Source organism: Phragmites australis, chromosome 8 (assembly GCF_958298935.1).
Source record: "Phragmites australis chromosome 8, lpPhrAust1.1, whole genome shotgun sequence".
Taxonomy (NCBI): Eukaryota; Viridiplantae; Streptophyta; class Magnoliopsida; order Poales; family Poaceae; genus Phragmites; species Phragmites australis.
Window position 1 is genome coordinate 35,016,354 of NC_084928.1, and position 22,918 is coordinate 35,039,271.

At 47.3% G+C, this 22,918-nt stretch overlaps 4 protein-coding genes across 5 annotated transcripts; 1 reads left to right on the plus strand and 3 right to left on the minus strand.

Moving 5' to 3' along the window:
* Positions 1 to 725: 725 nt before the first annotated feature.
* LOC133927239 (uncharacterized) lies at positions 726 to 9,372 on the minus strand. The gene is made up of 4 exons (XM_062373604.1): positions 9,240 to 9,372; positions 8,931 to 9,099; positions 7,892 to 7,971; positions 726 to 985 (listed from the first exon to the last, which is right to left on the minus strand). The coding sequence occupies exons 2-4, from the start codon at positions 9,042 to 9,044 to the stop codon at positions 913 to 915; spliced, it is 267 nt and encodes an 88-aa protein (XP_062229588.1). The 5' UTR covers positions 9,045 to 9,099; positions 9,240 to 9,372; the 3' UTR covers positions 726 to 912.
* Positions 9,373 to 9,555: 183 nt separating this feature from the next.
* On the plus strand, positions 9,556 to 11,515 carry LOC133927241 (small ribosomal subunit protein uS11z). The gene is made up of 6 exons (XM_062373607.1): positions 9,556 to 9,683; positions 10,386 to 10,505; positions 10,586 to 10,631; positions 10,718 to 10,803; positions 10,951 to 11,080; positions 11,210 to 11,515. Exons 1-6 carry the CDS (start codon positions 9,681 to 9,683, stop codon positions 11,275 to 11,277), a joined length of 453 nt encoding a protein of 150 aa, XP_062229591.1. The 5' UTR covers positions 9,556 to 9,680; the 3' UTR covers positions 11,278 to 11,515.
* A 388-nt stretch (positions 11,516 to 11,903) lies between these two features.
* Positions 11,904 to 13,529, minus strand: LOC133927240 (early nodulin-like protein 18). Its single transcript, XM_062373606.1, has 2 exons — positions 13,063 to 13,529; positions 11,904 to 12,951 (listed from the first exon to the last, which is right to left on the minus strand). The coding sequence occupies exons 1-2, from the start codon at positions 13,232 to 13,234 to the stop codon at positions 12,044 to 12,046; spliced, it is 1,080 nt and encodes a 359-aa protein (XP_062229590.1). The 5' UTR covers positions 13,235 to 13,529; the 3' UTR covers positions 11,904 to 12,043.
* A 1,240-nt stretch (positions 13,530 to 14,769) lies between these two features.
* LOC133925997 (CRIB domain-containing protein RIC10-like) lies at positions 14,770 to 17,709 on the minus strand. 2 transcript variants are annotated; one of them, XM_062371731.1, is made up of 6 exons: positions 17,603 to 17,709; positions 17,396 to 17,518; positions 17,163 to 17,274; positions 16,867 to 16,964; positions 16,668 to 16,758; positions 14,770 to 15,286 (listed from the first exon to the last, which is right to left on the minus strand). In XM_062371731.1, exons 3-6 carry the CDS (start codon positions 17,218 to 17,220, stop codon positions 15,051 to 15,053), a joined length of 483 nt encoding a protein of 160 aa, XP_062227715.1. In that variant the 5' UTR covers positions 17,221 to 17,274; positions 17,396 to 17,518; positions 17,603 to 17,709; the 3' UTR covers positions 14,770 to 15,050. The 2 variants fall into 2 exon arrangements, with proteins under 2 accessions (XP_062227715.1, XP_062227714.1); XM_062371730.1 differs by lacking the exon at positions 17,603 to 17,709 and having other exon boundaries at positions 17,163 to 17,241; positions 17,396 to 17,596.
* Positions 17,710 to 22,918: the final 5,209 nt, after the last annotated feature.

Sequence of the window (22,918 nt, forward strand, 5' to 3'; positions counted from 1 at the left end):
GCATGCCATGTGGACTTGAAGACTCGCATCGAGCAGGCCGTGGGAAGACGACGACTCGCCGTGGACGGCACGGTCTCAAACTTCGATGCGTGCCTGGCCCATGCCCACGTGCTACAGTTGCTGAGAAATGGAGAATGGCTTGTTGCTTCCCCAATCCATCTCTAGAGTGTTATGGTTCTAGCAAAAATATGTAGAAACAAGTACTGAGGTGCATGCACATCCCTCTCATCCTCTGTATGAAATTTCTCACACCAATCGATGTTATATTGACACAAATATAGGTGTCGAAATCCGATTCAGATTTGAAGTGTTCAATTTCGCCAAAAAAATTGGATTTAGATGTCCAAGTAACACTGACACCAATTGGTCAGAAAAGTGGAAAAGGTGAAGCAAAAGTCTGACCCCTGCAGTACAGGGAGATAACCATATCTTCAAGGAACAGTTTATGAGTGTATCAGCACAGTCTGAAACTATCCAACTCATCTGACAGTGTACAGACAAGTGTAGAACATCATTTATACACAACTGTACACGTATACCCGTATGAACAAACAGATAGACGGCATATGGAGCTCTGCTTCAGAGGCCATTCTGGGTCAAGAAACAGAACATGAGCATTGAGCAAGGCCTTAACTCTGAACGCCCACGACAACTGGACTTGGAAGTACTGCATATCACATTTCAGTATCTGAAAGGGGGCGCGATTCTGATATCAGAAACAGCGATTTCAAGGAGTTCACCGCCTGGAAAAGGCAGCTTTGAAGATCGGTTTTTTATTAGATTATAAACATCCAAACATAGGGCAGCATTGTGCTCATATGATCCCTAGGAGGTAAGAACTGCTTGAAAGGTGAAGAGAAATTCACTACTATCAAATAAATTAGGCACGCTTGATGAAGATTCACGTGCTGTTTACTCCAGCTTGACTTCCGCCCTTTTTGGAGGATCCAGCTGCAGGTAAGTATACGGTTCGGTTGGTTCCTCCCTGCAAATCACAGGTCCATATGTGAACAACTGCTGATGCAAACAAAAAAGGATATTGTTAAGGGTCAGAATGCTCATTGCCACGTTGAAACAAATATGCAGAAGAATCTAGGGCCCGCCTAAGATTGCCTAGTGTTACCACACTTTTTTGCCTAACTTGTGGCGAAGAAAAAGCTCACCGTAACTTAGCTTGCTTAAGGGCATCTTGCCACTGTTAGATGTATATGTACCTTTGTATTTTTTCTCTCTTTGTACAGGGATTTCTTTACATATAATCATACTTGTACGGAATAGAGTTCAGCTGCACACAAGTATGTCAACAGGGGCCGATCCCCGATGGTGAATTCACTATTAGGGGACAGAGATGGGAGATGTTTTTCCCCGCGGGGATGTAAATGGAGAGTAATCACCCTGCCGGGTCTAGCGAGACCGGGGATGGTAACCCGTCCCCGTTTCCCCACGGAGCCCCGCTTATATCAAATATAGGTTAATATGCATGTATCAAATATACATGAGGCTCGTACATCTGTTGTCCGGCCCATCCTAAGACCTAACTAGCACCAAACCCTAATGCCATTATAGTGGGGACGGGACCCTGTCGGGTACAATTCCCCGCGCATGGATAACTATGGGAAAACTTGTTCCCCAGGGACGGGGACGGGGACTTATCCTCCAAACAGGGATGGGAACGGTTGTCTATTTCCCACTGTCATCTTTGGTTGCACAATTCAACATGGCAATAGAGCTTGTGGCTCTTGATCCCAAACCTACCACTACCGTCGGTGTGCTTCCAGCAGGTCGCCGGTGAGCCACCACCGTCGACCGCGGTGAAGGCAGCTCCATCTCCTTTCCCTTTCTTTTTTTTTTTCTCTTCTCTTCCGCATCAGCTACTCCCGCTCGAGATCTAGCCGACGCCGGTTCGTTCCAGGCCACCGCCTGCCTGCTACCATCGCTCCTAGCCCTGGATCAGCCCCACCTATGCTCCGTCGAGCTTAGATCCGCTACGCTCGATCTCCACCGGCGCCCTGGCTGGCCGTCTTCTCCATCCACGTCGCCAGCCCGACGCTGGGAGCCGAGACGAGCCGTGGGGTTTCCACCTTCTGAGTTGTCTATCTATGCGTGCATGCGTGAGTAAAAAGAACATAGAGGTTGTTGTCTTCATGGAGTCCTCCAGGAGACCGGGTGCCCGGTCTTTTTCAATGGCACCAACTGAGGGGAGTTCGCGTTTCACATGAAGATCCATATGGGTGGTCAACAGCTGTGAGGCTACCTCACCGTCAAGTGGGCATGTCCGCCTTGTCCTGCTCTTCTGACTCCACCCACTTACCCGCCAGATGCTGATGATGATGCCAAGGCTCCTCTGATTGATGCTTTCGAGACCGAAACGGAGACTTACTAGTTAGATCTCGCTGTCTACGAGACCTGGTTGCATGAGGAGGCATGTGCCAAGGTCATCTTGTTTGCGAGCATGGAGGTCGATCTCTCGATGCCCCTCGATGGACTCACCACTACGCAACTGATGTGGGTTCACCTCCGCTGCAGCTACGAGATTCGCAACGAGGCGTTGTACATTGCTATCGTGAAGGAGGCTCAATCGCTTTTACAGCTAGACTCCATTGTGGAGGAGTTCCACCGTCAGATGTTCGTAGTTTGGCAACGTCTGGACAGCTTGGATGCCGAGTTTTGTAGTGCTGGCAACTGTAGGTGCTGTGACCACCACCAGAGTCAGAGGGCGACTCTTCGTCTTCATGAGTTCCTCTCCTGGCTTCGCCCTGAGTTTGAGACTGTCAGATTGTAGTTGCTGACGCGCCATCCGCGCCCATCGCTTGATGAGGCGATGCCTGAGCTGCGGACTAAGGAGACGCGTCTTTGAGCCGGGTGGGGGGAGGGGTGAACCTGACTTAGCAGTCCACCTCTGTCCTAGCTGCTCGAGTCCCTTCTATGGCTCCCACACCTCCCCAGGTGCCTTCGCCTCCTTCGACGCCACAACCCTCTCCGGTGGTAGCAGGGCCCCCCTTTGGTGTCGTCTGCGACTACTGTGATAAGCTAGGGCACACCGCTCAAGTGTGTTTCATGAAGCAGCGTGACAAAGCACAGAAGAAGACACGACGCAATGGACGGTCCTCTCAGAGCCCAAGAGGTGGTTCTAGTCACTCGGGCTCTCGTTCTGTGTCTGCCACAGAGCAGGAGCTCCTTGGGCTGTTTTGTCGTCTCACCATTGCAGCTTCTACTTCAGCACTTAGAGACTATTGCTCAGGCTTTTGGTTCCACACCTCCTCCTCCTTCCCACCCAGGTATATCATCCCCACAGTTTCTTGATTCTGGTACCTCCTTCCATATGACTCTGGATTCAACTCATATATCTTCTATGTCGCCTCCTAGTTCAGACAGCAGATGGCACCTCTCTTTCGGTTGCAGGACAGAGCACTCTCTCTACTTCCTCCTTTTATGTTCCTAAACTCACAATGCACCTTTTGTCCGCCGGTCAGATCACCGATCATGGCCGTCATATCATTCTTGGGGCTGACTCTTGTTGCATTCAGGATCTTTGTAATGGGCTTCTGGTGGGGACTAGTCCTAGGCGTCATAACTCTCAACACCTCTGGAAGCTTAATTGGCTACGCATTCCTTCAGCTACTTCGAATAGCTAGTCATCCAATTCTCCTGCCTCCATGTCAGCAGCTTTCTCTATCACCACTTTTGCACAGTTGCATCATCATCTGGGCCATCTGCCTGGCTCTAGGCTTTCCACTTTGGTGGGTAGTGGCGTCTTAGGTCCTTTCTCTGGTGACACTGCTCTTCATTGTACGGGTTGAAAGCTTGGTAAACAGCTGCATGTCCCTTACCCTTCTAGTGATTATGTGTCCCAGTGTCCCTTTGATCTAGTCCACTCTGATGTATTGAGGCGTGCTCCCTTCGTTTCGAAAGGGGATCACTCCTATTATGTGATATTTATTAATGATTATTCGAGATTTATATGGATTTACCTTATGTCTTCTTGTGGTTAGTTCCTTTTCATTTACCAGCAGTTTACCACTAGGATTCACACTCAGTTTGACTCTTCCATTCGAGCTTTTCATGCCGACTCTATTGGTGAGTACATTTCAGATGCACATCATCATTATCTAGCTGACCAGGGCACTCTTGCTTAGTTTTTCTGCCCTGGTGCCCATGCTCAGAATGGTGTTGCTAAGCGCAAGCATCGTCACATTCTTAAGACCACTCATGCTCTTCTAATCTCCTCTAATATTTCACCTCACTTTCTGGGTTGAGGCTGTCTCTACGAGTGTCTTCCTCATTAACAGACAATCATTCTCTGTTCTTTATGGATGTACTCCCTATGAGCGCCTCTTTAGCAAGCCTCCTGGATACAGTCACCTTCGATGCTTTGGGTGTGTATGCTATGTTCTTCTTCCTCCTCGTGAACGCACCAAGGTGACTACTCAGTCCGTTGAGAGTGTTTATCTTGTATACACTTTGGAGCACAAGGGTTATCGCTGCTATGACCCTATTGCTCGTCGGATGAGAATTTCTCGGGATGTCACCTTTGATGAATCTCGTTCCTACTATCCTTGTTCTTCCACCAATACTCCATCCACCACAGTTGAGTCTCTTTCTTTCCTTACTCTTCATGATCCGTATTTTCCGCTACCATTCTCTCCTCTTCCGTTGCCTTCATGTTCCACACAGTCAGCTCTCATCCTAACTCCACAACCACCATCATCTCCATGCTCACCACCGCCTTCCGCTCCACCTCCGGTTGCTTCCCCACCTCCTCCAGAGATTCCTCCTCGTGAGATCACTCACTACTACACTCGTCGATCGAGCCATCTTCACCTGACTCTTCTCCGTCTCTTCTAGGACCTACTCTGGAGTCTCCACCTCGGTCCGTGATTGTCATACTATTCGACCACCTGAGCGTCTTGGCTTCACAGCTGTTGCTCTTGTCGAGCCCACAACCTACCGAGAGGCTGCTGTCCACCAAGAGTGGCAGCATGCTATGGTTGAGGAGATTACTGCTTTAGAGCGTACTAGCTTTTGAGATCTTGTTCCTCTTCCAGCCCATGTCACTCCTGTCACTTGCAAGTGGGTCTACAAGGTCAAGACTCGCTCTGATGGCTCTCTTGAGCGCTAAAAAGCTCATCCTGTGGCTCGTGATTTTCAGCGAGAGCACGTCGTGACTATGATGAGACTTTTACTCCAGTTGCTCACTTGACCATTGTTCGGACTCTTTTGGCTATTGCCTTTGTTCACTAGTGGTCCATCTCTCCGCTCCACTAATGGTGAGCCTCTTACTAGCGCCACTCGTTATCGTCATCTTGTTGGGAGTCTTGTCTACCTTGGGATCAAAAATTCAGACATTTCTCACTCTGTTCACATCCTCGGCCAGTTTGTGTCTGCTCCCTCTCAGCTCCACTACACACACGTCCTTCGTGTTCTGCGATATCTTCGTGACACCATTTCTCGTTGTCTTTTCTTCCCTCGCTAAAGCTCCCTCCGGCTCTAGGTGTATTCTGATACAACTTGGGCTAGTGATCACTCTGATCGTCACTCTCTCTCTCTCTCTCTCTCTCTCTCTCTCTCTCTCTCTCTCTCTCTCTCTCTCTCTCTCTCTATTTTGTTTTCCTTGGATCCTCCCTAATTGCCTGGAAGACCAAGAAGCAGACATCAATTTCCCATTCAAGTGTTGAGGTTGAGTTGCGGGCTATGGCGATGTTGACAGCTGAGGTCACCTGGCTCCACCTTGCGGATTTTGGTGTCGGTTACAACACCCACTCCTCTTTCTTCTAGCAGCACTGGTGCAATCAGTATTGCTCAAGACCTAGCGAAGCATGAGCTCACCAAGCATATCGGTGTTGATGCTTCCTACATGAGATCGCAGGTGCAGAATCAAGTTGTGGCTCTTCAGTATGTGCCTTCTGAGCTCTAATTAGCGGACTTGTTTACGAAAGCACAAACAAGGGCTAAACATAGTTATCTTCTCTCCAAACTCAGTGTAATTGACCCACCATGAGTTAGGGGGTGTTAGATGTATATGTACCTTTTGTATTTTCCCCTTTGTACATGGGTTTCTTTGCATATAACCATACTTGTATATTTGCCCATTTGGGCTATGGAATATATTGAGCTGCACAATTCAACAACCACAACTACATGAGTGTAAGGCTCTGTTTGGTTCAGCTTCTACTGGCTTTTGCTACTCAGAAGCAGAAAGCTGAACCAAACAGTTTGCTTTTGGAAATAGCTTCTGAGAAGCAAAAATTGTCATTATTACTAGAAGTCAAAAGCCGGTCTGGAGGAGCTTTTGTAGCTCCTGAGGGATGATATTCTGAGGGGTATTACACATATTATATATTTTATCTGCATCAAAAGTAAATTCAAAAGTAGCTTTTCTTTAAACAGTTTTTCAACGGCAGTTTTTAAAAGCAACTTTTGGAAAAGCCTCAGCCTAACTAAACAGGCCCTAAGGCGTGTGAGACCTAGCTGAAAAAAAGTTGGCATGCCTAAGTTGTGACAAGGAACCGGACGCTTGCCTAACTGGGTCAAACAAGTAGTTATTACTTATCCGGACAAGCGTAGCCTCGTGCTGCAAAATTCCACACATCTATATACAAATAAGATCTTGGGTGGATTCATCATGAGCCTCACACTTGAATGAAGTCATCAAGTAAGTTGGTCTATTCGGTACCAAAGTTTTCTCAAGTACTCCCTCCGATTCAAAATATATGTCGTTTTATGATTTCTACCGGTCAAACTTTTTTAACTTACATAGATTAACAACATAAGATAGATGTTACTAGATTCATCATCAAAAGTACGTTCATAATATTTGATCACCTTTATTTGAAATGTCATATTTTCATAGAATTTGCTAGTCAAAGTGTCACATTGTAGACCGTGTCAATGTCCTAAACGTTATACATTTTGAATCGGAGGGGGTACTTAACTCTTTTTTTATAGGAACAAATTTGTGTTAAATGTGCTATGGTATTAGAGGTTTTCCCACCCTTTTGAAGTAGTGTCATAATAGCAAATTATACTTCTTGTTCATTTCAGTGGCATTTAATCAAAAGCTGTTTTAGCCTTGGCTTGTTTGAACTCGTTGCTTCCGGCCAGGCCGCCTCAGTGCACCAACTTGGCCCAAATATCTAACCAGGCTGAGATATGCATGCATATTTTGACTAATCCTGGGCCATGCTTTACAGCTACCCAATACATAAAAGAGCATGCCCCATCAAAGCAACCCAAACAACTAGCGAGACCACCTTCCTGAAATATGCAGCAGCACATGTGGAGGCAACCAACTCTCAAAAACACTCTCTCAGAGAAACTAAATGGCTGACAGCACAGCTAGCCCAAGAAGTATGCAGACAGTCACTCACTTCACAAACTTTGGAAATTCGCATCAATGGAGAGGGAGCTTATATAACTTCCACAAGAATACAAAAAAAAAGGCATCTTATAAGCTAATTCATACAATTCAGTAACTACGGGTCAGTTACAGTGAAAATGAGATTGAGACAAAGCCATGTGGTAGAATATTGCTGCTAGATAAACAGGTTTGAAGCTACCAAAACCTTGTCTCCAGCAGAGATTACTCTTCATGAGCTCCTCTGCAATTACTTGTTGATATCCTCCTCGATAAATAAATAGAAAAGGTATAAACAAGATAAAGTGGTCCACTTTAACATTAACTACACTTTAGTCACCACTCACAAGTTCAGATTCCTCTCAATCAGAGCATGCTTATTTCTTTTGTAGCTCAACTTAGATCTTAATGCGTTAGAACTATCCAACAGTGTCTTGCATCATATCGCCGGTCAGATATGACGCGACAAAAGCATTGCTGATCAGATATGATGTGGCAAAAGCATCAAACACAAAAATCATGACAAGGTATACATACCCAGGATTCGACCGCATGCATTGCCAGAAGAGCTTGAATGGACCTGGAACTGTCTTGAATGGATTCCCTTCAAAGCAAGCCTGCAAAATAATTGGCAAAACTGAAGTATGTTCAGCATATGTATACCGAAGAATTTCAGACTTAATAATGCAGCATTTGACCTAATGGTGTTAAAATCATAAAAAGCAGAGCCAATGGCTTCAGCTTTCTTTGGCAAACATGCAGTATGTGGCTATGGCTGGTAAGTGCTCACTACCAAGAATCCCAAATGAGGGTAGGATTTTGGAGTTCAGACACTGGCAGGTTCAGTGTTAGCACAGCCATCATGTCACGACGGTGGCCAACTCCAACTGATTTGTGATGATTTTCACGCTGTTTCTTACTGAAAACACTATACTTATTTCATGATGTTTTTTAAAATAGACAGATCAGTACCTACTATTGTTAGGGCTTTAACAGAAACTAGCCAGCCTCAGGGCTGTTTCTTCATCATTCCAAATTGTGCTCATGGGCACCCTGGAAGCAGACACATCAGTCAGGTTGGCTTATTGGTATTCCTAACCGTGCTTTTCAAATTTAAATTGGGGCTGCCAATAGTATTCTGAAAGCAGTAACAGCAGCGCAAGGAAGAAACAGTCCTGATTACAGGCTGCTGAATCATGGTTTCTTCGGGGGTCTAGGTTACCAGGTAGCAGGCAATATTATGCAACTAACATGCCAGGAAGACATGTTCAAGTGGGCGAAGACAAGTTGTGGGCCGTGATGGCTGTGAAGCATTCACTGAAACAATGCAATTCCAGCCTGATGCAATATCAAGTGACTTTAAGCTGGGCACAACCAAAATTGATAGATGATAGCAAATTAGCAAGCAGGTATTGGGGATACACTACTAAACTGGCCAAAAATTTAACATTTGCCGATTCAGATAGTTTATGACTTATGAGCTGTGACAATCTCCACTCATCAGTTGGAGGACACAACGGGCAATAGCCAAACTGCTAGAAGCAAGATCCAACATTTGACTAGAGAGCGAGCGTACCTGGACGACATCCTCGACGCGGTCGTTGCAGCGGTGCGCCTTGGGCTGCCGCTTGTCGCCCTCCGGCAAACCCCACGGGCTCTCCCGCCGCGGCACCGGCCTCTCCTCGCTCATCCTCCCCCTCCTTCTACCACCACCACCTCTTCTCCTCTCCTCTCTTCCCTCCTCACTTCAAAGAACAACAGCAAAACGAGTCAGATTCACCACCACTGCACATCCACCCCACGAATCCTCAGGCCACTATACATCCACCCCACGAATCCTCCGGAAATGGCACCGTAGCAGAGCGGTCAGAAGAGTCGGGCTCACCTAGCAACCTCGCCTCCTCTCCTTGCGCGCGGCGTGCGATCCCAAGAAGAGACGACGGCTGCTACCCTTTCCCTTCTCACACTGGTCGGAGTCCAAGGCAGGGGCGATGGGAAGGCGACGAAGGCAACGAAAGCAAATGGGCTGCGTTCCTATCCAGCCCACAGCCCAAACACATGGCCCGTTAAGGCTAAAGCAACCAAATTACCGGCCCAGGCCTTGTACCTGAACCGGGGCCCACCTGCAGACAAAGAGGCGCGAGGGCAGAAGAGGAATTTGTGTTGAGCAAGGGTGGGACTAAACCCTAGTAGGCTGCGACCTCATATATAAACGCGGTGCGCGCACCCCTCGCCCTTCGCCTCTCTGAAGTTTCGGCGGCGTCGGCGTGCTCGTGATCTCAAACCAGGCGCGCTCGGCTCCGATCCCCCGTCGCTCCACGCAACCATGGTAAGCGAGCCTATTCTCGTGTGCTTGTGATTCGTACCCGGATCTAGGTGGTAGCATGCTAGTGGCAGGGGTAATTGTGTTGAGAGATGGGTTCCTAAGAGCGTAGATTTGGTAGGAAAAATTGTTGATTGGAGCTTATGGCTGGTGTACTGGCACATAATCGCTTAGTCGTTTGCTGGATTAGTTGATTGCAACGCGTCTTATGTTCGTTAAAGTGATGTGCGGGGCAAGGTTTTGCAAATTTAATCACAACTGTTGTAGTGCTGACTGATGTGGGTGAAGATGTTTAGCGTCGGAATATAATATGGAGGTGGTGGTTTGCCAAGGCTGATTTATTTCTAAGTGGGAGAATTTAGAAGTTTGACAAAAGAAAGATAGTTCACAATATGCTCTGTGGTGCAAGTCTTGCTCGAGTTCTGGAAAAGGATGGTTTGTTTAGTAGAGTGGAAGCTGGATTTGTTGTTGATTGGCTTCTAGCAATTTTCTCTAAATGTAACTCTAGTAGTTTTTTTAGTGTAACTTCACTGTCAAGCTATATAGGCTACCTTGTGCCAATTACTATGGTATATTTTGATCCTCCTACAGCCACAACATGAATTATAACATCAACCCAGGTTTACTCATACTGTGGAATTGTTATTAGACATTGTCATGCAAAGTCTGGTAAGTTAAATGTTGCCTAACAGCAGTATATGTTTGCAGTCGAAGAGAAAGACAAGGGAGCCCAAGGAGGAAAATGTCACCCTTGGACCCACTGTCCGTGAAGGAGAGTATGTCTTTGGTGTTGCTCGCATCTTTGCGTCCTTCAATGACACCTTCATTGTAAGTGGTGCATCTTTTTCCAGTGCATGGACCTTTTCATTAGGTGCCCATATTTAACTGTATGATCCTCTAATATGCAGCATGTCACTGATTTGTCTGGGAGGGAAACACTGGTTAGGATCACTGGTATAATCCTTTCTCCTGGTTATTCCTTTCCTGAACAATATCAGTAGTGGTATGTAATTGTAAGCATGATGTGCTGAACCATGTAGGTGGGATGAAGGTCAAAGCTGATCGTGATGAGTCATCACCTTACGCAGCTATGCTTGCAGCTCAAGATGTCGCACAGCGTTGCAAGGTATGTGTAATGAAATCTAAAGAATTTACTTAAACTAGATTCTAATACAACCAGTATCATTGAAGCTTAGGGTGATGTGAGCCTGCTCTTAGAATTGCAGTATCAAGATAAGTAATTTGTGAATTTGTTTTTTTTTTTTGTCTTCAGGAGCTTGGTATCACTGCGCTGCATATTAAGCTTCGTGCCACTGGAGGCAACAAGACCAAGACTCCTGGACCAGGCGCTCAGTCTGCTCTCAGGGCTCTTGCTCGTTCTGGGATGAAAATTGGGCGTATTGGTAAGAACCCTAATATCTTGCTAACAATAACTCTACCAGTTTTTCCTGTTTTGATGTAGTTGAATCAGTTATCTTGATAGGATGTTTTATTGTTTATGTATAATAATGGCATCACTCTCTTATATGTAGAGGATGTGACTCCAATTCCCACTGACAGCACTCGCAGAAAGGGTGGTAGGAGGGGAAGGAGGCTGTAGGTTCCTTCTTCTCGCTATTTGTCATCTCTTGGCGCTGGCCATCAAGAAACTGGTCCTCTCTGGATAGTGTTGCTGTTCCTATGCTGATCAAGAGGAGCTTTATTTTGCTCTATGTTGAGTACCATTTACTGTTAGCCGAATCTATGATGTTGCATGGATCCTATTTTGGTTAAGGCATTCGCTTGTCATATTTATGGTAAACATGCGTTTTCACTCTATAGAACCTTGTATTGGAGCATGTCCCGTTTCAGATTGATTGGTAGTTCGCTGGTTATTTGATACGGCAGTATTACGTGGTTTTGCTTGGTGCTGGACTGAACCTGCTTTGTGAAATCGAGTTTCAGCATTACTTTTCCTGGGCCTGTTATTATTCAGATTAAGTTGATGCAGCGTTTTGTTTGGAGAATTTAGGGGCTGTTGGATTCTCATCCTCAAGAAGTCATTGCTAAAACTGGGTTATGTTAAAATTTAGTTATGCCAAGTAGTGTTTGTGTTTTGAGGCTAAGCTAAATTTTGGTCGGCTAAAAATTATTTTGAACGTTTATAGAAAAAATTCGGTCGGCCAATATTTTTCAGAATGCAAGAACCAAACTAACCCCATAGTTTTCGAAGGTCGTGGCCAAGTATACAGCCAAACACAATCGTGCATGTATTTATTGGAGTATTCCACAAGTATAAGAACAAAGTACAGGTATAAATGATCATCTTCACAGTGTAAGTCATCTCGAGTTACACTACACAAAAGGACATGCCGTAGCAGAACTTTTCAGACACAAAAGAACATGAACGCGCCCAGCGAGCCGAGGAAGCCCGCGAGCACCGGAGTAGCTGCGCTCTGGTCGCTGGCGGAAGGCAGAGGCGGCGTGGTAGGGTTGCTGCCCGCGGCGCCAGGCGCGTTGGGAGAAGCGGGCGGCGGCTGCGGCACCCCTCCTGGGGTGGACGGCGGCGGCTGCGGCACCCCTCCTGGGGTGGAAGGCGGCGGGGCCAAAGCCGTGGGCGACGGTGGTGAGCTTGGGGTGGTGGTAGGAGCAGATGCAGGAGCCGAACCTGCCGGGGATGGTGCCGAGGTTGGGGACGGCGGCTGCGGCACCCCTCCTGGGGTGGATGGCGACGGTGGTGAGCTCGGGGTGGTTGTAGGAGCAGACGCAGGAGCCGAACCTGTCGGGGATGGCGCCGAGGTTGGGGACGGCGGCTGCGGCACCCCTCCTGGGGTGGATGGCGACGGGGCCAGAGCCGCGGGCGACGGTGGTGAGCTCGGGGTGGTTGTAGGAGCAGACGCAGGAGCCGAACCTGCCGGGGATGGCGGCGAGGTCGGGGTGGCCGCAGGAGCCGGCAGAGGGGCAGCCGACGGAGGTGACGACGGGCTCGGCAAAGGGGTAGCGGAGGGAGGCGAGGACGGGCTCGGCAAAGGCGCGGAAGATGGCGGCGGCATGGTAGACGGAGCCGGCGGGGTGTGGGTGCCACTGCAGTCGGCGAGGACGAAGACGATGAGCTTCTCGTTGGCCCGGCAGTTGCATTCGTTGCCGCTGACGAAGAAGAAGAAGCCGGAGCGGTCGAACGTGAACACCGTGGCGCCGTCGTCGAACTTGCTGACGTACGACGACGTGTTGCACGCGTTGTACGCCGCCGGCTCCACCAGGAGCACCGAGTCCGTCTCCTTCGGGTACACGAACACTGCACGCGCACAAGCACAAAAAAATTCAAGAACCGCACGCACAAGCTGATCTCCGAGATGTCCCGTGCGTCATTGCCATCATGGCTGGCGCGCGATCTCGTGGAACTTACAGAGCTGGTCGCCTATCTGAAACTGCATCCTCGCCGCCCAGCTGTTGTAGGACTCGGCGCTCGCGTCCGGCACGCTCCAGCCTTTCTGGCCCCCTACTCTGAACTGCGTCGCGCTGGCCGCTGCGACCAAAAGGGCGAGGCAGACGAGCCCGAGGCCGCGAGATCGTGTCATGCCTGTCCAGATGGGTGTTCTTCGTGATCGATCGATGGGAACTTGGGACAAGGAACGAGAGGAGCTGTGTGTTTGCAGTGGTCACTTGGTGATGGAAACGCAGGGAACTGACCGGTATTTGTAAGCCTGGGAGGAGTCCTGTCTGAACCCAAGGGACTACACGCGGCGTCAGGTCCGTTGCTTTCACCCATTACTCACCTGGAGCTAAGTTAATCTGCAGAAGTGTTCCATACGACTAGTCGGCCATGGCATGGACCTGATCGACCACCCAGGGCCGACCTCTGAGCAGCAAGATATCAGTGACAGAACCTTTATAACTTCACAAAAAGAAGACCAAATATACTAAAATTCATTGAAAGCAATTCCCTGTACATTATTAGGTCCGCCCATGCGGCCCGTTCCTTTTCATGTGATTGGTTGGAGGCGTCAGGAGGACCTCCACAGGTTGTCTTTTGCTTCTCGCTACACCGCCATGGACGGCTGATGCTCTGACGAGTGTCCCCTGAAACGCCGTGCTCCGGTCTAGATACGTAGGCAACGTCATTTTCAGAGGAGTGCGTGATCCGTGCCTCCGTGGCGCTATCGACACACATGGCGAAGCCTGACGCCTCGGTCAGCAGCGTCCCTGGAAAGTTCCTGGCCTCCCAGATGTCTGATCGGCCCGTCCAATCGAATTCATCCAGAGAAACGAAAATAAAACGGGGCCGGGGATGATCGGTCGACAGATCAGACACGGTAGACGACGACAGATACTTAATCTTTTTCGCAAGAGTTCAAAGGTTTCTTGTCTTCGCACTAAAGTCAGACATGGCGGCGGAGGAGCTCTTTAACAATACTTTAAAAATTCCTCTTTAAATATTATTATAATATCTACTAATACTATTATAGTATTCTTTATTTTTTAATCTTCAGTAAATATTTTATTTTCTATTTTTTATTATTATTCTTTCTCATTTAGACTCATAGGCATCCATTGTTAACAGTGTTACGGTAATCAAATTCTTCCTCAAATTTACCGATCCGTTGCTGCTACAGTCTCCGCATCACTGTAGCGTCGATATCCAGCACGTTTGCGGTTTGCGGGCTGGAGCGAAGTCTATATCCAGCCGGGACAGTGATGCGGCCGGCTGAAACGGGCTCTGCTGGAGGCAGCCTGAGAACCTTTCTTGCCAGTCGCCACATGTGACTGACCATGCAAGAGAAGACTCTTGGGATCAGACAACGAAGTGCAGAAAATTTCAAACAAGTATCGCAAATCTGAGAAGCAGTCTTCAGGTCAAATCCCAGAAGTAGTGATTTGTCCGGAGCTGCGACTTGCTCTCGTAGTCTCATGAAGTTATGATGCCCGCAGGTACCGGAAGTTTCAGATCCCAATTGATCAAAGGCACGGGACCATGAATGGATGTGCAGATGACATGAGCGTATCTAAAACTTGCCAGTCCAAACAAAATCAAAACAGACCGGCCGATTTGACACATTCTTCACTGCTTATCAGCGATTCATGAGAAGCAACCAAAACATTTCACCAAGTTGACTAAAACACACAAGAATGAAGAACGGTTTTATCCAGCATGGACCCATACGTGCTAATTGCTCTATTCTTCACTTAGCTCCTTTTTTTATAAGAAACTTTTTTTTGAACGAAACGTTTTTAGGAGAAAGCCATTTTTAGAAGAAACTTGGTTCCATCTTTGTGACACGCTCCCAAACAAACCAAACGAAAACGTACCAGGAAAAGGGTTCTCACTCGCTGCTCTAGGCTCCTACGTGGCGACACGCATGTACATACAGAGATTGCAGAGGCGCCCTCTGCGAATCAGGCGACTCGCAGAGCGCTCGGCGGCTCGCCGGAGTCGTCGCACGCCGTGGCGAACGAGGCCATCGACCTCCACGAGGGCGACCTCGCGGACGAGGCAGGCGACGATGCCCTGGCTTTCTTCGTCCTCGTCGCCTTCTTGGGGCCTCTTGGGGTGCCACCGCAGGCGGCGTCGTGGCCGGAGCTGTCAGTGCAGGCCTCCGTCGGTAGCAGCACGCCTATCGGTTGCTCGAAGTCTGCAGCATCACAGCAAACCGAGTCAGCAATTGAAGAACCAACGTTTGTCAGAAAATCAAACCAGCCGTATCGGTTAAGCTAGAAAGTACAGCTGATGTTCCTGGCAGAGTTTGTTAGGTCCTGTTTGCAAAGGATTGTAGATTTTATATTGTGGATTGTAGATTCTGCAAACAAACGATCAGATTCTGAAAGTAAATTCTGCAAATATATATCTAAATTATAACATAATCTACAATCCACTTAAAGATAAACTTCTACAATCTGCAATTCATAATAAGGGGGAAACAAACCTTAGTGTGCAACTGAAGTTTCTTCATGCGGTCTAGTCGACAAGGTGGGCTCATATTTGATGATAAAAATCAACCCAGCTAACGTGAGGCAAAGACGATTTTTTTTTTAAAAAAAATGTTTATCTTTTATTAATATTACAAATTTAGACCCTCATTTGCAAATTTCACACAAACAAACCAATATCACCCAACTAAGAGAAATTCGTCATTTGATTGGGCGATTGTTTTTTCAAGAATTTCGAAAAAAAATATTACGTTACTTTGCTTAGACCATCAAAACACCATCCAAATAAACACAATTTTTTTTTTGTTATTTTAGAGTATGCTCCTTTAAAGTTCTCCGCAAAATTTCAACTAACACAATGAATTTACAATGCGAAAAAGGGACAAAATTCAAGGAAACAAAAACTTTTCTTTACTGTTTCCGCTTGCCGACAGGAGTAGGCCCAGGAGGGGCGAGCAGGCGGAATGCGCCACTTGTTGGGCTTGGGCCTGGTGCTAAATGGTAGTGACCGTGGACATCGAGCATGCCAAGCATCTGGGACAAACCATCAAACACTCTAGTGTGTGTTAAGCAATTCTGCAGTTCAGTGTTCGACACTGAGTGCCTGTTTGTTAAAGTTCTCTCTGATTTAGTGATTATGTGATTGAAAATAATTTTTTAGAATAAATTATATGGAAGTAGTGATTCTGTAATTGAAAATGATTCAAAAAAACTGCTTTTTTCAATTCCCAGTTTCTAGTTTATTTCAGATAATCACTCCACGGATTACATTCCGAGGGCTAAAAGGTGAAAGATGTTATTTGACAGAGCTTTCCTGATTTTAGTCGAAAAACTATTCTAGAAACTCTACAAAATAAGCCCTGAATCACGTGAAAACTCCCCAGACCGACGCATGTGAAGATGTAGGGGGAAAACAGACACAAGGAGAAGAGCAGAGAGCACAAGAAAAATAGACCAACAGGTTCTCACGTTTGCGTCTCTGAACGATTATTTGCATAGATTTCGCATCAAATTGACTGGTGATTTTGCATCGAACTCGTGTTCTTTCTGGTGCACACAGCACACCAAGGTTTCAGAGCTACTTACCTAGAGAAGCCCAGGAGGTCTGCCTTGACTGCGCGACGGAGCTCACGGGTCCACCAGCTGATGCCTCCGCTAATCCTCTGAACTCGTTCATCTGCTCAAATGGGTATGTTCGTGCACAAAATCATAAACCTGTAGGTGGTTGCCAAGAAGATTATTTTTTCATGAAGAATTACTGATGTCATGCATGAGAGATCCTTACCCAGCTTGGGCATGAATCGCTAGCGCCCAAACCTATGTGAGACACATGCCTCACATCTGTAGGGTACCCGATCTCCATCTCGTGCTCCTTGTGCATTGCTGAAGAACGAAAAAACCATGTGCAAACAGAGATGTTTAATCCGGTTAATCGTAGACGAGAGTTGCGGCAGATCCACAGTTTATTAACTGCATACAAACTAGTCTATCTAGTATCCTCTTGGTTTGGTCCATCCTATTCAGATAAGTTAATATTCTGGCAATCAAGGGAGTGAGATAAGAGGGAAGAACGGCGTTTACTGAATATTTGAGCGATGATCTTGAACCCTTTGAATATGCCCTTCATTGCTATCGCCATTGCGGAGCGGAGGTCTTCCCTCTGAAACAGATGGCCGCAAGCAAGAATGGAATGCTGAATACAACGCCCGCATATCATTATTCTCAGAATCATGCCATCGAAAAGAAAACCACGCAGTGCATGAATTTGTTCATGCATGATGATTAGAATTTAGGAGAGAGAAAAGTAGGTGTACCTGCAAGGTTATGTCTGTGCTGCAAGCTTTCTTGGCGTATTCTCCTAGGGAGGAAAAGAAAAGTTTTCTTGACTATGAACAAGAAGCTGCGCTACATCTGAACTTTTGGACGTATGAAACACACTGCAGAAAGAGAAACTGATAATTCGGTTCAGAAATGGAGTGAAGAGAAAAGAGAATGGTGAGAAGATGGAAGGAGGTCTCAACCTTCCATATGGACAGCACAATCCCCCTTAAATCAAGGTGGCAAATTGGTTGGTGTTTCCTCTTCACTCTCTCTCTCTCTCTCTGGTCATTTCTTGAGACAGGTGCCTAAGTTGACACTCGCAATGTTGTAGCTGTACCTTGTGAGTTTAATGATCTAGCATCACTTTATTGTGTCATTGTCCCTCTTAATTTCTTCTTGTTAGTAACTATTTTTCTGCATGCTTTTTTATTAAAAAATGAATCGGCAGAAGAGCTACTTGTTATATTAAAAAGAAGTGAAACACCCGACAGGCAAATGTAAAAAAAAAAGGTGGCTGAGGCCAAAACAAAAGTCTATTCTCTCCGGGTAAGGTGCCCTAAATGCCATGCTCCCACAAATGCCCAAGTACCGGCCTCATCCTTGATCTTTTGGATGATCAAGTATGGGGATCGTTCCTTTCTATCAAAAGTTGTAACATTTTACTCCTTCCAGATTCCCCAGCAGGCCAGAATGATAAGCAACTTTAGTCCCTTTTTTTAGGTGTTGGCCATGGTTGTCCACCATTGGTGAACCAAATAGGTGTGCGGCCAAGAATCCGATCGAAGTTTTGGTTGCAACACCCAATGTGTTAGGCATGACCAAACACGTTTGGTGAATTTGCATTCGACAAGTAAGTGGTGGATAGTCTTTGGTTCCTGTCTGCATAACATGCAATGCGGATTGCGAGGCCATCCTCGGGTAGCTAGCACATATGAGGCCCACAACTTGTTCTAGTTTGCGAGCCAGGCAAAGAATTGCATTTTAGCGGAGCCCATGCTTTTCCGATTAGTGATTGAAAGTTCACATATGTTGAACCCAGAAATTGCACTTTGTAGGCAGATGTCGTTGTGTACTCACCATGCTTAGTGAATTTCTAGGTGATATCGCCTTGGATGTTAGGTTATAGTTGCACATGCTGGGTGACAAACCATGCTGCACGAATTCAACAATGTGTTGGTCTGTGATGCCTGAAACAATCACAAGGTATTGCACCGAGGAGTTGTTTGTGATGGCTACGCATAGGGTTCATCGTTTCACTCTAGATGCCAAGAACACATGTGGAGCAATGTCCTTTGGTCGTTATCCTTGAATCCAAACATAATGCCCAGAATGATGTCGTGTCACCATTGCCAATGAAGATGTTGGTGGAAGCTGCAAACAGGAGCCTATCCGTGTTATTACATGATGTTTCGCGGATTCGAAACTTCTCGACTTCGAATTGTATTGAAAACTGTGTATGTAATATTGCGGGCGTGCCAGTATACAGAGTATACAAGAGACAGGATACAATGTAATAGAATTGTAACTTTATTCATTCATATTGAATTCATAAAGTACATCTTTCGATTACAATTGTTTTACTCCTCAAACGCACACGCTATCTGACTATCTTCATGATTTGGCGATTGCTTTGTCTTGGTTCCCGTGGCCTCGTGAGGCTCTCCGGTTAATTACGCCCGTCTTCGGGCTTCCTCCGATTAAGTGCGCTGGCGGTCGTCATACCGAGGTCCCGAGTCTGCAAGGCTGTAGTCACACGCAACAAAGACCAAGCAAAGTAAGCATTAGCAATAAAATGCGGTAAAGTATGGGACAACAGTCTGGCATAAGCTTTTTTGGACTGTTTATGTATCCCGGATCATCATCGGCCACGTAGGCCTCAGAATTATGTTTATGTGCGAAGAGGTGAGCTAGGAGCGCGGCACAACGCGTAGCTTCGACCAAAAGCAGCAGCATGGCCACAACCAGGAGCTCCGACGCCGTGCTTGACTCACTAGCTCCTCTTTGGGCCTCGGACTTGTCCTCATCGGCCATCTCCGAAGGCAACAGATAACGAGCCACACAAGCAAAAGCCACAAAGGCGGGGTGATCACTTGTGGGCCACGCAGGCTCCAGCCACAAAGGCGCATATTCTGGTAAGCCACAAAGGCAATAATCACACAGGTAGGGTAACAATGTTAGCCGGCAACCGGAAGCCACAAAGGCAATGTAACAGTATTAATCTGACATGGAAAGGCAATGCAACAATGTTGACGAACACTAGAGCAGCACGGCCAACAAAAGGAACAGCCACCACTAATCAATTATCACCAACAGAGATGAAACAAGCATCACTGAATAGCTAAACATCCGCATGAGTACATAACCATCAATAGGACCATGTTAACTCCAAAGACAGTGAGTCGCAACTACCATGAATAGCTCCTTTACCACAGGAACATATTAGAGACTATGGGGTTGGAAAGAGCAGCCCTCACTATTCTTTGATCAACCACAGCAGTAGGGGATTAACAACAACAAGTGACGGGTCATAGCACCGAACATCTTATAAAAGGACTAAGCATCTAGCAATAGCATAACTCAGTATCGGGGCAACCAAAAGAAACCCATCCTCTGAATTTTCTGCAACACATGATCATCGACATGCAGCAGCCATATCACCGCACATCCTATAAAAGGATTAGGTCTCTGGCAATAGCATAAATCAGTATTGGGGCAACCAAAAGAATGCCCACACTCTGAATTTTCTGCAACACACGATCACTGACAAGCAGTAGCCATATGAACGCAAGCCTCATGGCACGACGGCCAGACATCAGTGCATAGCATCACCATCATAGAGAAGGGTAGCACCAGGCCACCACCACTCGGCTAAGAACAGGAGGAGGAAAGGAGAGCCTCAGTTTTAGCATCATCGGCGGTCTCCGAGCACGACGGCACGAAGGCCGAGCTATCACAGAACATCAGCATGAAGCATAGCGGCCGGGCCTCAGTTTTCATCACTGGCCAACGGGCACGCCGCATCAGCGAGCACAAAGGCGGCACGATGGCACGCATAGAGACGATCCTCACGGCGCGATGGCCGGGCACCACAGCACAGCAACCACACGCATGCGTATCGCACTGGACTGCCGTTCCCGATTTGCATGCAGGGATCGGACTCGGGCCAACAGCGACGCGGCACACGCACGGCACGATGGCCGGCCGTCACATAGCATCAGAGGGGAAGGAAATCACAGCTGGGCCTCACCTCGGGGCGCAGACATGGTGATGATGGCGACGGATCAGAGACGCGTCCTAGGGGGTGTGGATGCAGTAGAAGCGTCAGGGGATTCTGTCGATTTCTCCTTGCCGATGGCGAAGCTTGCTAGCAGGGAAGGGAAGGCACAGCTGCTCGGCAAACACACCTGGCGGCACGGCTTCAGCGCAGCAAAACTCCCCCCTCTCTCTCTCTCCCTCTCTCTCTCTCTCTCTTTCTCTTTCTCCCTCCCTCTAGCTCTCCGATCTGGCCCCCTCTATATAGGCAGTGACTCCCTCCAGATAAAGCTCCAAATCTGTTGGGATTTAAGGCCAGCTGGAATCAAATCGGTTGGGGATAGCTCGGGATTCCAGTTGGCTAAGATTTTGGGATTCCATTTTATCCGGATTTGAGAAGGTTTGGTGCTGCTCAGTTGGAGTTTGGTCGCAAGAGATAGAGGCGGCTGGGAGATGCTCTGCTTGGGAGATCGAGACGAAGAAGACGAGATGGCCGTCTGGGCTTGTGTGGCATGATGAAAAGGCACTGGGCCTGGTCAAGCTGGAGATGCAACTTGAGCTGAAAAAAAGGAGGCCACGTGAGCAGGCTTGATTGAGAAAGGAGAACGGAACTACAAGGGCCTAGCTGCTCCTCCTCTCTCTTGTTATTTGTTGTGACATATATGTGTATGTTTTGGTGTCAAAAATAGCATTCTACAAATGCCCCCCACCAAGTTGAGCTCGCGCGAGAGAAAAGAGCGCTGGCTTGACTTGGTGCTTTTGAATTTGAAGGAAATTTCAGCTACCGAGTATCACCCCGGAGCTTTTTGCTGCGTCCGCTCTGCGGAGCCAGCCAGCGATAAATATTTTTGACTTGTGGCGGACAAACGCACCACTCCTCAAAGAAAACATATCAACTCTACTGCGACCTTGGGAAGTGCCAGCCAGTATCGTTGAAAAGGGTTTGACTCCGTTGCGACCTTGGGAGGTGCCAACCAGCGTTGTCATAAAAAGACAGAGGACTCTACTGCGACCTTGGGAGGTGCCAGCCAGTGAAGACCTCTGAAGAGAGATTTTATCAACTCTATTGTGACCATGTAGCAGCCACAATGCCAGCTAATAGGGTTGAAGGGTTTCACAACTCCACGTGAACCACACTGGCACGCTTCACTGCTCCTGATAATCCTTAGTTGCGACGAAACTCGGCGCCACTCCTGAGGGGATCCTCGATTCCACTGCGACCCTGGGAGGTGCCAGCCAGTGAAGGCGTAGAATGATTAAAGACTCCACTGCGACCATGGGAGGTGCCAGCCAGTGAAGGTATAAAACAATTAAAGACTCCACTGCGACCGTGGGAGGTGCCAGCCAGTGAAGGCGTAGAATGATTAAAGACTCCACTGCGACCTTGGAAGGTGCCAGCCAGTGAAGGCGTAGAATGATTAAAGACTCCACTGCGACCATGGGAGGTGCCAGCCAGTGAAGGTATAAAATAATTAAAGACTCCACTGCGACCTTAAGAGGTGCCAGCCAATGAAGGCGAAGACTTCACAGATCCGTAAACACACAGGTGGTGTACTTCTCTACTTCATCAAGCTCCAATAGATATAAAAAAAAATGATTAACTAATAATAAAGGGGAAATGCATACTAACAGCCCTGTTTGATGCATTTGATGTTTTGAAATATAGGCTTTTCTTATGTCACCGAGCTATGAGGTGATCCCAAGATACAGCCACAAGAGACTCCTTCCTCAGGAGACGACGAAGAGTCATGACAGTTGCATTTAGTTGTATGACACATCAGTGTACGTGTGAAGAACACATGTCTGAAAGTGCTTTTGAAAACGATGGGGGTTCCCCAAAACTACCTCCTCGTCTAAAGCACGGTGATAATCATGTACTCCCTGGAGGCTATATCTGTATGTAGCAGAGATTGGAAATAAATGGGGAGCAAGCTACAACATTGTTGCCTCCATTTTCTGCGAGGGTGGTGAATGATGATCACTCGCCGGCATTCGCGGTCTTCATGCCACCCATTGATGGTGACTCTCTTGCACTTTGATGTTTCTTCTCCCTTAAATTTGGGATGAATTCGACCAGATGATACATTCGATTAGATGTTTTAATCATTGGTTGACCTTCATTGGGTCTTTGTATTTGCTTGAACTTGAGCTTGATCTTGGGATTGCGAATGCCTTTGAGATCCCATCATCCATGCTCTGTGGTACTAAACCTCGCGGGCAACTTTTAGTGTAACAAGGCCCTTGTTTTGATCACGCCGGGATGG

What these genes read in the sequence shown, in the direction of transcription:
- LOC133927240 (XM_062373606.1), bottom strand. Translation starts at nt 13,234, where the DNA reads ATGACACGATCTCGCGGCCTCGGGCTCGTCTGCCTCGCCCTTTTGGTC. An exon ending in TCAGATAGGCGACCAGCTCT is followed by an intron (nt 12,952 to 13,062) that starts GTAAGTTCCACG and finishes GTGCGCGTGCAG; the next exon opens with TGTTCGTGTACCCGAAGGAG.
- LOC133927239 (XM_062373604.1), bottom strand. Translation starts at nt 9,044, where the DNA reads ATGAGCGAGGAGAGGCCGGTGCCGCGGCGGGAGAGCCCGTGGGGTTTG. An exon ending in GCGTCGAGGATGTCGTCCAG is followed by an intron (nt 7,972 to 8,930) that starts GTACGCTCGCTC and finishes ATTATTTTGCAG; the next exon opens with GCTTGCTTTGAAGGGAATCC. An exon ending in TGCATGCGGTCGAATCCTGG is followed by an intron (nt 986 to 7,891) that starts GTATGTATACCT and finishes TGTGATTTGCAG; the next exon opens with GGAGGAACCAACCGAACCGT.
- LOC133925997 (XM_062371731.1), bottom strand. Translation starts at nt 17,220, where the DNA reads ATGGCGATAGCAATGAAGGGCATATTCAAAGGGTTCAAGATCATCGCT. An exon ending in GATCATCGCTCAAATATTCA is followed by an intron (nt 16,965 to 17,162) that starts GTAAACGCCGTT and finishes TTCGTTCTTCAG; the next exon opens with CAATGCACAAGGAGCACGAG. An exon ending in GCGATTCATGCCCAAGCTGG is followed by an intron (nt 16,759 to 16,866) that starts GTAAGGATCTCT and finishes CCATTTGAGCAG; the next exon opens with ATGAACGAGTTCAGAGGATT.
- LOC133927241 (XM_062373607.1), top strand. An exon ending in CCTTCAATGACACCTTCATT is followed by an intron (nt 10,506 to 10,585) that starts GTAAGTGGTGCA and finishes TCTAATATGCAG; the next exon opens with CATGTCACTGATTTGTCTGG. An exon ending in GATGAAAATTGGGCGTATTG is followed by an intron (nt 11,081 to 11,209) that starts GTAAGAACCCTA and finishes TCTTATATGTAG; the next exon opens with AGGATGTGACTCCAATTCCC.